Here is an 11,954-nt window from a genome sequence, read left to right on the forward strand (position 1 = left end):
GTTATTCTTTGTTCTAGTTCATTCAGTTGAGGTGAATTCCTTTAGCACCAATGTTTGCCTCTTATCTGCTGTCCCCTGGACTATCACAGACTACAAGAGGGCTAAACTGCTTAATCTACACAGCAAGCCCAGCGCATTTGTATTTATTGTTTTTGGTTGTTCGATATCAAAAGTATATATGGAGAAATGACCCCATTACAGCAGGCATCTTCACTAGAACAAGGCTTATAAAGGAGCTGCATAGACCTCTCACACTCTTCTGTGTATCGTGGGTCTCTACAGAGCAGGCATGTTGAAAACTAGCAGAGAGTATGTGTTCTTGAATGCAGTATTAATCATAGTGTTTGAGTGTCCCGTTTCAAGAATATTGGAGAAACCAGCTTCTGCCACAGCATTTTCAAAGCACCATGATCCTTACAAAGCTGCTGTAGCGATGCAGTGCAGTATACCGTTGCTATATTGATATGCAAACAAACAGAAAACTATAAGACTTAAATCTCCAGCTTGAATGAATGTATTGTAAATTGAACACAGGCATGCTTTTACACCATTGCAAGTTATGCATTGAGATATTTTGATTCCAGTAACAAATTATATATATATATATATATATATATATTATATATATATATATATATATATACACACACACACACACACACACACACACACACACACACACACACATATATATATATTAGCTCAAAGATATAAATTATATATAATAAAAATAAGTTTTCTCTCTGTAGTCATTTGTTTTGAATGGGATACAAACCTTTGCATCTAAATATCTTTGTCAAGAATGTCTGCTGGTTACAAATGATCGGAACTGGTTTTGTAGACATTTGGCTACTGCTTCTCTTACGTTTACCATTAACTGACTAGACGTTCTTGGCTTGTGAAAGTATACATTTTAAAAGTAGCCTTGCTGGAAATTCCAGCAGTGAGCAGTGATTGTGGTTTCTACTGATCAGAACTGGTAGTTTTATCTGGTCAAGCAGGTTCAAGAGACAATGCTGGTTGAAGAGAAAAAAAAATAGTACATTTAAAACCCTTTTAATGTCAATTTCAATTGGTTGTTGTCTGCACTCCTAGATTTTACTGTTGTAAAGCCGTGTTCCATAAATAGATCTGTAAGAACTCAACAAATATTTGTTCCAATACCCAACTATTGAAAGTCGAAAGCATTTCTAGCCGATTTTCCTGTAGATATTCAAATCAATTTTCTTATTAGCTTTAGCAACATTATTACAAGTTCCATGACTCTATATATCACAAAGTATATCAATAAATAAACAAATATGTTAAAAACTAGCATGGCACCTTATTAAATAAAAGAACAGGAGACAGTGATAGCTAAAAGGTCTTTATTTCCTATATGTTCAGTACAGAGCTGGTAACTTACATGATAATTTTTTATTGAGATATTTCATCATATTTGGTTCCCTTGAAGTCTTTACAAGGGTTGCTTTTGCACTGATGTTCGAGTTCATGGTTGCTGGAGTAACTTTTGCAAAGTGTCCCATCAAGGGATAAAGCATGCTTTCCACAGAAGGTACAATACTGACATGAACGCACCACAACATTAAGAAAGACAGGGAAAATTAAGTACAAGAGACCCCATACCCACCCCCCACCTAATAACAGTTCTTTGGATATTATTTTACAATTGAGAAGGGATGGGGTGACCAGTTCTGAAATGGAAGACAATTGCAGTTTCAGTGCTGGGCTTTACCTACAGATGGTGCTATTGTGCAGGAAACACTGTGATCCATATTTTACAATACCACCACCTGGTGGAATTCAAGATGCAGTGCAAGACATAAATTGAGACATGTGAGAAATCTCTTAGAATAAACCTGACTCCAGTTATTTACATCATAATGGCAAAACACCTCTGCTTGAAGTGTTTGTAATATAATCATTCTGCTTTGAAGTCATTTTTATTAGTGATACACATCTAATTGTATCTATGCATGATGTTTAAAAGGCGGTCGCAGATAGACAAATAGCAATGCAAAATATGCACATGAAGACAAATTACACTCACAGATAACCAAGCCCTATATCAACCTATGCAAAAAAAACCATACAGGATCTCAGAGGATCAGAGGAAGATTTGAAAGCATATGTACAGTATTATATAATGTATGCAAAAGAGAACCCCTCTATCGGAAAGGTAGAAACTCAATGAATCACGTTAATTATTATTTATTTTATCAGTTTGGGTTAGATTTATCATGAGTCTGATCGTTCACATGGCTGGTTCATTTCAATAGTAAACTGGTATCTCAACAGGGGTAGTTTTGTTAGACAGGGCTGAATGCCTGACCAATGGTTGCACCTGATTTTATAAGCATTATAGTAAGGATGGAAGCGCACTTTTATTTAATGTTTTCCCTATCAAGTTACTCCATACTGTACGTGAGATTTTTATTTAATTCCAAGGTTTTTTTGTATGGCATCCCTCGTATTATTTTACCTATTTGCATTCTCTACTAATATCACATATTTCAAAATATTCATAATACGAAAAACGAAAATATATTTTTATATAGAACTCCCCCCCGCCACCTTTTTTTTAGAGAGATCCGTTAAGTTATTTTTATTTGGGGAATTTCTGTTTCACCTTGAAAACAGTAATCTTTCATACAATAAAAATCATAAGGTATTCATTTGAAGGAGGAGGGGTGTGGGGGGTGTAATAGTCCCAAATTCAAACACTGCTTCAATTAACCCTTAGAATGCTGGAACGTTTTGGAAATGTTCTTTTGCTCACACATGGATGGCTGCACCATAAATGGACTATTAACAAAATGTGCATGCTTGCTGTAATTTAGTTATTATTTGTCATTTTGAACAGTACTACTTCATCAAAGAAACCCAACACATTTTTCTGAAATGGCCCACCTTAGTCTCAGTATGAAACCGACCCAATAAGAGTGTTTCTGATTGGCCAGGATAGCTTCCATGGCAACTCAGCACTGCAAGTCTGCAACGTACTAACTGTATAGGTTCCATACTGGGCTCACAATGCTTGACATTTTAAAAATGGATGACATTGACATTCTTTAAATGGTTCTAGACTGACACTGTTCCGTTGAACAGCAGTCTAAGAAAAATTTAAAGAATATCAAACTTTATTTTATTCAAAAGCTTATGAGTTAAGGTTCATATACAGTTTGCAAGGGAGTGGCTTGCAACCCAAAATTTTAGTGAAGCAAAAAAAAATAAAAAAAAGTTTATTATATTACATATTATAATATCAGTGTAGTAAGCATATCAACAACAAACTGTTTTTACACTTACTATAACATCACAAAAGAAATGATATACAACAATGTCCATATGGATACATGTGTGTTATTCAAAATGCCTTCACCTTTGGAGTTTGCAACACCAGTTACACTATATGTTTGGATTTACATCCTAGACAAGGTCTTCGTAATTAACAGCAGTTCTAAGGATTCAAAGCATTAAAAAAAAAGGAGTAAGTTGAAGTACTATGCACTACAAGACACAAAAAACAGTGATGATATAAGTAGGTTAGTTTCTACGTAGCTGAACGCTAAAGATATTAGTGTTCATATGGCTTTCTTGTTTTTAGTAATCTGTATATACACTCACACACACACATATAGAAGACGCTGCAGTCAAAAAGCTTGGAAGCATGAGCATAGGGTTATCTTAGCAGTCAAAAAATATAGCTGCTTTAGAAAAGGACATCCACAAGGGCATCGAAGTTCCAATACATGTTGCGGCTGTTATGTTTTCAATGGAACTGACTCAGTAGTGCTCTCTGTGGTATGTTAGCAGCACATGCAGGAGGGATGTTTTTATATTAGCGGTAAAAATACAAAACGGCAGCGATTTTACAAAATGAGAGAGTATTATAAAAGAGTGCTCATTACGCATGTGAACCGAATCACCATTTCAGACAGATGACCTCTTATTGTGCACACACAAAGATGATCTTATACCAGGGTCAACAACAGATATTACCAGAGCAGGACAGACAGCACATATCCTGTATAACAGATTCAAGATTGTCAAAGGATTTGTGAAAAATAATGTGCTATGATCATTTTGAGAGGATAGCACTTTGATTTGGATGTCACTGGTTTCTATCAATTGTTGACAGATCTGTGTTATTGGAATGCAAGACTTCAACTTGGACGCCCTTGTACAAACAAACAAACAAATAGAAAATACATGAACACAAAGACACCCAACAACATGAATCAGAGACGTGTTAACACTGAAACAGTTAGCAGGCATGCGTTTACACCATTGCGCTGGACTCACACTGGACTATACACGACACCCTTTTGCACGTGAAAATCAGGCAGTTAAAAGTTTGTCTACTGAAATTAAAAATCTAGATTTTACATTCTTTCCCGTATCCATTTGTGGAAAATACAGATTCCGTCCCGTAGAAAATATACAGTCAGTGCATGTTTTTTTTTTTTTTTGTATTCTTTTTTCTTGTTTTTTTTTTATTAAAATGGCAAATGATACACACATACACAATGTTTTCTTCCTCTCTTCTAAAACATGCTGCTATTTACAGTATTGTATAGAAACACATGCAGTATTAACAAGTTAATATATTATATATATATATATATATATATATATATATATATAATATGTATATATATAGTATATATATATATAGAGAGAGAGAGAGAGAGAGAGAGAGAGAGAGAGAGAGAGAGAGAGAGAGAGAGAGAGAGAGAGAGAGAGAGAGAAGAGAGGAGGAGAGAGAGAGAGAGAGAGAGGCAAAACTACACACCTATGGAATCCTTATTTTAGTTAATAGATTTTTAATTGGAACACAGGGAGAGGCTCAGGTGGCTTAAAAAAATCTGAAGTTTCGAAACCGAGTGGCTGTATTGCATTAATGTAGCTATAACCGAAAAACGTTGGACATTGGAAATAGAGACAGAACACTTAATCTAACGGAGCCGGCAAATAATAACCTGTTTTATTCAATGTAACTAAAGACATTCAATTTCATAATATTGCATTTCTTTCTTTTTATTTTTCCAGTTTAGTAACACTCAAGTATCGTGCGTTTTTGTGTGTGGTCTAGTGTACCTTTGTAGGATCAGTTCCAAATTAAACGGAGGTTTGTGGGTATTTATTAGGGGGTCTGCTACTTAGCAGATGGTGGATTTGCTAAGCTTGGGACACACCTAGCATATTCACATCAAGATCTTGGATACAGGATACAGAAATGTGAACATGTTGACGGTTCTGAACAACGTTTCAGTTCATTCTCTCGTCCACTCGTGAAATTATTAACAAGTTCTGCATCTGTGCGGGCTATCGCAAGGGAACCTTAACGCATAACTATCCACTAATGTGGTCGTGGAATTCCCGATTTCCTGTGAGGTTCACACCAGCTGACAGGTCGTACTGCTAGATCAGGCACCTCACAGTCTCCAAGCCTGTGAAACCTGAAGCCAATGCTTTAGGGCAGCGTATCAGTTATATTAGAGTTAGTCACTCTGCTTCAATAAGAGATGGGTGCTACTAGAAACGTTGGAACTGCTGCTAACACATCTTAAGGTAGGGTCATTAAACAACATGACAAATCACAGTTTATGTCTTTCAATTATTTATTACGATTTGCTTCCAATCTGTTTTTAGCGTTTACACTTATATCAGTCTTCATAAACCACGGTTTTATTGCATCGTTTTTTTCTTTTCTTCAGAGGAGAGCCTATGAAAAAGAAGGCATTGGTTTTTGTTCTGTCGCCTCGTCACTGTGGAGCTGTCTTTGTACCACCAGGGGTCACTGTGGTACACTACTGGTCTGGTCAGTGCTTGTGTGAATATGTGTTTGTCTAGAGTGGAGCTCTCCGTAAAATGCCGTTCAGTCTTGGAGGGTAGTATCCCTATTGAATAGGTAGAAAACAAGGTTCCCAGATACATATATCACCCCCCCCCCCCCCCCCCCCCCCCACCCCCTTTCACCCCCCAGTTATTCTGTGTATTTTACTTAGTAGCAGGGTTATATTCCCGTTTTATAGCCACTGTCATCCCTCCACTAAATACATTTCAGCCCTCAAAGGGGTTTTTGTAAAACCGTGGCATTTTGATCTAGGCGGATTAAAACTGTGTTGTTTATAGGACGCGCAAAAACAACAACAACACTTTCTTTTTTTTTTTCAAGCAATTACAGATTTTAAAAAATATGGCTGTTAGTTTATCCTTAAATCTTTTCGAATTGTATTGCATTGGACATAAAAACGAATACAGAATTAACCATTGTGTATGTTCGTGTGTGTGTGTGTGTATGTATATATATATATATATATATATATATATATATATATATATATATATATATATATAATACATATACACACACACAAAGATACATGACTTTTTTGTTTTACTTAATTTTATATTATATTTCTGGATTTTAAAATATCGCTGCATGAAAATAGCGTCTTACTTTTCTTCATGGTCACACACATCAAGCGCACAGCATGTTGTTAGATTATAATGTATCAATTTTCTATCAGTAACGTAAGCGTTTTTTTTTTCTCTTTGTTACAAACATCGAACCACCGTTGTCTAGAAATGTTTTTTCTTCAAATTCGTTTCTTTAAAGGGTTCGTTTTCAGAACTCTTGCTTTTCATTTTGACCCCCAAAAAGGTCGCGATGGTAAAGACCACTAACAACCAAGAAAGAACTAAACCGTCTCGCATCGTGGGTTTATGTTACCGCATTGCTTACCTTTGATACTAATTCACAGTATAAACTATCATACGTTCCCCCAGCAGATGCAGGATGCATTTGCAGGATGTTAGAGATGTCATTTTACCAATATACCTAGAAAATGCATGCCGTACATTGCAACCTTTTATCAATTCTTCCCAGAACCTTAAATAAAACAATCGTAACAATTTAAAACTGAAACTTGTGTGCATTTTAAACGTATAGAAGTGAACTGATAGATCCATCTCGTCCAGCTTACATGATTTGTTTATAGTTTAAATCAGATCTGTTTTCGATTATTAGAAATCACGTTGTGGTAGTTGTTGCTGGAGTTACAATAGTTGCTGCGCTTTATGTAATGGTTTGTAACGTTTATCATGTTTTCTAGTATTGGTAATCCAGTAATTTCATGCAGTGTCTGTTAGTTTATTAGTTTGTTTGTTTGTTCTGTCACTCCTTTTTTTACTTCTTTTTTGCCAGTTCTGCGTCTATCTCTTCCTCGGGTTGGAGCGGGTGCCACTGTGCGATGGGTCGACGCGGGTTTGCCAGCATGTCGGAAAAGTGCCTGGAATTAATGCCTATTAAGATCTTGCCGATGGCATCGTTCTTGCCAATCTTATCATAATCCAGCACTGTGACCACCACTTGGATTTTCTGCAAAAAGAAACCAGATTTCAGTTACACCTGGCACACTCCGTCGTGCTATATTGCTTAAATAAGACTATAAGTTAATAATAATAATAATAATAATAATAATAATAATAATAATAATAATAATAATAATAATAATAATAATAATAATAATAGTATGAGATCTCAGCTATAGCAAAGAGATGGAGAGGGTACCTGTATTTGCTCGAGGGGGATCTCGAAGCTGAAGGACTCGTTGTAGTAGGGATTCAGCGTGTTCTTCTTCACCGTCGTCTTCTTCTTCTTCAGCCTCTTACCGTTCGCCAGGAGGTGGATCTTCACATAGGGATCTGGAGTGGCGGAGAGCACAGGGATCAGAGGGCTGCAGCCACACGCACTGGGCACCAGCCCTGTCCCTTCCCAAAGTGCCCTGCATGTTGCGGGTCAAGAGCCGCCAACTGACATTAAAAACCCCAGACCCGCGCCAGTCATTGCACGATCCATAACATTAAAGTCATAGGTAAGATTGGGTTTAAAGCTGGCTGGTTCCCGGCAGTGCGCAGGACTAGACCAGACCGAATAAGCATATGAATGTAGAAAGTGGATCAAACTGCTTGGGTGATGTAACAAATTGAAGCTTGTCATTATCCACATATGATTGTAGGTACACCCCACTCATTGATGGGCTCTTAATTCAAGCTGCAAATGATATAATTTTAAATTAATCAATGTTGCTGCTTTCTTTTTCTTTTACTGATTCGAAATTTAATTTTAATAATTTTAGGTCAGAGTGATCAGTGTCCAAAATGTTCTCAAGGAAGGGAGGGATACCCCTAACTCAAGTATGAAAATATGAAAAATACCTTCTTCATAATTCGACTTGCCAATCTGCCAGTGGCCAGTGGATGGTGCCCTATAGCTTCTTACAGCGAGATCAACAATATGAACATAACATTTACATAATCCTTTTCAGAGATTCCGTAAGAACTTTCCATCCAGCATTTTAATGTTCCAGGATGTTACCTGGGAGACAGTTGAACAGACATTCTAAATCCAAACAGACATTCTAAATCTGAACGGACATTCTAAATGGCTCCGTTGTTTTCCGACTTGCTGTGTCCAACATGTGCTTTCTCGTTCGCTCACCTGAGAGCCCGCCCACATCCATCTTCTTCAGGTTCTTGGCTTCCAGGATGCAGACAGTGAGCTTCCCTGCCGTGGGGACGTAACGCAGAGAGATGCAGATATCTCCCAGCTTCTCCGGCTGTGGAAACAAGCAGAAACCAGTTAGACCAGGGGGAGGGCTACACAGTACAAAGAAATACAACCCGGTTAAACACAATATCCACTAGGGGTGTGTGCTGCTACTTGTACATGTAAAACTTGTAATGCTTTTAGTGCCGGTGCTGGCATTAACCACTGGGAGTGCTAGCTTATCCTACACTACCCACCTCCTCTTTCTCCGCACTCTCCAGGTCTCTCCACTCCTCAATGGGCTTTCCCAGATCCACAGTGTTCATGGGGACCTTCACCTCCCCGATGATGTCATGCTTTGAGAAGCGGTCGAAGTCGTAGATCGCCATCACCAAGGTCTTTCCTCCCAGTTCATCGTAGGGGACCTGCCAGGTAAACATAAAGAGCAGGCAGATCTGACATGAGCTCTTCTCAATACAACACAGTTTATATACACTGGCTTCAAATGCCACCTGAGAGGGTTCAGTGCCCTCCCCTTAAATGATCTTGGCGATGAAAGCTTCTGATCGATATTGGACACAACTACTTGGTGCCACTTTGCAGTGCTACATAGTCCCTCTGTCCATTTGACCTGTAATTTAAACGGCTATGAATTGCACTGTACTGTATGCCTCGCAAGACAACACTTGTGCAGTACAGTAATTCATATACTGCATTTTCATTAACCTTAATTAACTAATACATTTTTTAAAATGGTGAAAAAACAGTGTCAAATTTGACAAAGCTATGTGCCCAACAATTAACACCCTGTTCCCAGAATCAAAATACTGGACAATCATGGCAATTGTAGTGTAGTATCCATATGGTTTACATTATATAATTCAACACTACTTGAGCCAGGTCATCTGTTTGATCAGCTGTGTAGCATTAACATGGAATCTTCTCTTTGCATGAGAAATAGAAGAGTTAATTAAAGGCTGGTGGAAATGCTGTGAGTCTCTTGTAAAGATTACAACTGGATAATGAGCAGATGCCTGCACTGCCTTCCATTCTCTCTGCTCTGGATACGTTGCTAGAGTGTCTGCAGTTTTGCAGAAGCGATGTGCTAAGCAGAATCTCAGTGCCCTTGGAATCTCGGCAGCTGCTTGATTCCTGACAGATTGCTGTGTCAGCAGAAAGGGCAGGGCATTATTTTGGAGTCCGGGTTGAATGCCACGGCTTTTAGCTTTCAAAATCAATGACTGCTGGAAGATCGGAGATATAGGGGTTCGCAGACAAATTCAACACAAAACTTCACACAGAACTCTTTTGTGAAAACCCAGTAACGACATGGTTGCTGGGCAAGGACTTGGGCTGGGGTTCAAAACAGTTTTAAATCGCCTATGTGTTACTTTATCTGTTCTATATCACACCTTTAGAGACAAACTTTCAACTTTATCATTTTATAGTTTCTTCTTTTTTTTAAATTTAGGTTGCCAAATTATTTCACCCTTGTGTTTCTTCCCAGTTTAGAAAGCCCTGTTATTTTTGCAGGAGAACTGAAGAACATTCATCTCATAAACCAGTCGCCTCTTTACACCCAGGAACTCTGCAACAGAGGTCATCCAGCCGCTAGCCTCTGGGGTATAAAGACCAGCCCTGTGAGTGCCTGATCTCATAGGAAGTCTGACCAGCAGGGGTCACTGTGGTGCGCTGAGGAGAAACAGTCCCTCACAGTGTTGAAGATCAGCAACTTCGCACAGCCAGGGTGAGAATCTGCCCTCCCCAGATTGCATGTCTTACGCTGCACATCACATGGTCATGCCTTTAATAGCTGAGCCTTTAAAGTTCCTCCCAACAGACGGCATGTTTAAACTGTTACATGGTGAGGTATTTACTTTATATACAGTGTGCTAATAGTAGAAAATAACACCCAAATGCACTAAAAATGTAATGTGCATAAAGGAACATAACACTAAATCAATTCCATAGCTGCTGCATTAGGCTTGTGATGGATAAGGGAAGTCATCACTATATTGATCAGTTCTTTATATATCTATAGCAGGGGTCTCCAACCCTGATCCTGGAGAGCCCCTGTCCAGCAGGTTTTATAGGTGTCTTCACATCATCAGTGGCTAAAGATCTGGAACTCCTGTTAATCTTGACTAATTAAGCCAATAATTGGTTCAATTAAGTAACTGAGAGATTGGTTGAAACAAAAACCAGCTGTAGCTCCAGGACCAGGGCTGGAGACCCCTGATCTATGCAGTACTGTACTATAACACTGTAAGGTGTAGTATATGTTTTCTTGTTATAATTGTGGTATTGAGAAAGGGGTGTTAGCCAGTCTTCAGTAATTAGGAAAAGAAAACTGCGGTCGAGAATTATAAACAACCCTTGAAGAGTAATCGAGACTTCACACTGTCTAAGCACTTTAACAGGGGTCCAGGTGGTGGGGAAACTCTTAGAATTACATGGCAGCTTTGGCAAATGACAGTGCTGTTAAGCCTTCATTTTTCTGAACTGGGAGTTTTCAAATGAACTGTTAACAGTTGATTAGTTAGTTGGCCATAAAACATGTAAAGATTTATCAATTGTTTCAAAGAGGCAATCTTCGTGGGTGTGCTGTGTCCCAGACAATTGCAATCCGAAAAGCACTGTATGCATAATGCTCATGATCGGATTGTAAAATGAGGGTAAAATAATAATAATAATAATAATAATATAATAATAATAATAATAATAACAACCCTGAACAGCAAACTAATGATAGAAACAAATCAATCAATTCTAATGTCCTGTATAGGAGGCAAGCAGTCTATTTAATATAGTACATTTTATTATATTCTTATTCATGAATTTGACTGTTAGTTAACTTCAACAACAAAACTGACTTCCCCTTTCGTTTAGATGTATTCATAGCAGTGCCTGCTGAGAACACCCAGCCTCCTCTGTTAATCAGACTGTGTGTGTCTGTGGAGGCGAGCCTGCTCCAATGAGCTAGGATACCTTGAAAGTGAAGGTCTCGTTGAAGGTGGGGTTCAGCGTCTTTTTGTGGACTTTGGTGTCATACTTCTTCTTCTTGTCTGGCAGGATGAAGACCTTCACGTAGGGATCAGAAGTGCCACCTGTGTCCATGGAGATGAGGTCAGCTGCCTGGATAATCCCGACGTTCAGCTAAAGAGAAGGAGCAAGCAGATCATTCAGGACTGAGGCAACAGCTGGACACGCAGGAAATATAGTCGCTCTTCTTGCAGAGCCATTGGCTGGCCGCAGCGTTAGCGACAATTAGATTTAAAATGTACTGTCTGGATCTGATGTGGTACCATGGGATGCAGTGTGTATTGGGATTGTACCATTCTCTCACTGGCATGGTTTGAGTGGTATGACTCAGGGTCTTTGGTGATTGCTAATACAA

General features: G+C 38.5%; 1 protein-coding gene and 1 long non-coding RNA gene across 5 annotated transcripts in view; one reads left to right on the top strand and one right to left on the bottom strand.

The window, feature by feature from the left end:
- Positions 1–6,377: 6,377 nt before the first annotated feature.
- LOC121299954 (synaptotagmin-2-like) overlaps positions 6,378–11,954 on the bottom strand; it is a 73,410-nt gene continuing 67,833 nt past the window's right edge. For all 4 annotated transcript variants that reach the window (XM_041228227.1, XM_041228224.1, XM_041228226.1 and 1 more), the window contains exons 5-9: positions 11,546–11,713; positions 8,815–8,982; positions 8,510–8,627; positions 7,580–7,713; positions 6,378–7,387 (exon numbers count right to left, since the gene is read on the bottom strand). In XM_041228227.1, the coding sequence (XP_041084161.1) occupies positions 7,196–7,387; positions 7,580–7,713; positions 8,510–8,627; positions 8,815–8,982; positions 11,546–11,713 (780 nt within the window). In that variant the 3' untranslated portion in view covers positions 6,378–7,195. The remainder of the gene's footprint in view (positions 7,388–7,579; positions 7,714–8,509; positions 8,628–8,814; positions 8,983–11,545; positions 11,714–11,954) is intronic.
- LOC121299955 lies at positions 7,720–10,313 on the top strand. The gene is made up of 3 exons (XR_005947482.1): positions 7,720–7,883; positions 8,839–8,989; positions 10,091–10,313. It is a non-coding gene; the product is annotated as an uncharacterized LOC121299955 (long non-coding RNA).

Source organism: Polyodon spathula, chromosome 25 (assembly GCF_017654505.1).
Source record: "Polyodon spathula isolate WHYD16114869_AA chromosome 25, ASM1765450v1, whole genome shotgun sequence".
In the NCBI taxonomy this organism is placed as follows: Eukaryota; Metazoa; Chordata; class Actinopteri; order Acipenseriformes; family Polyodontidae; genus Polyodon; species Polyodon spathula.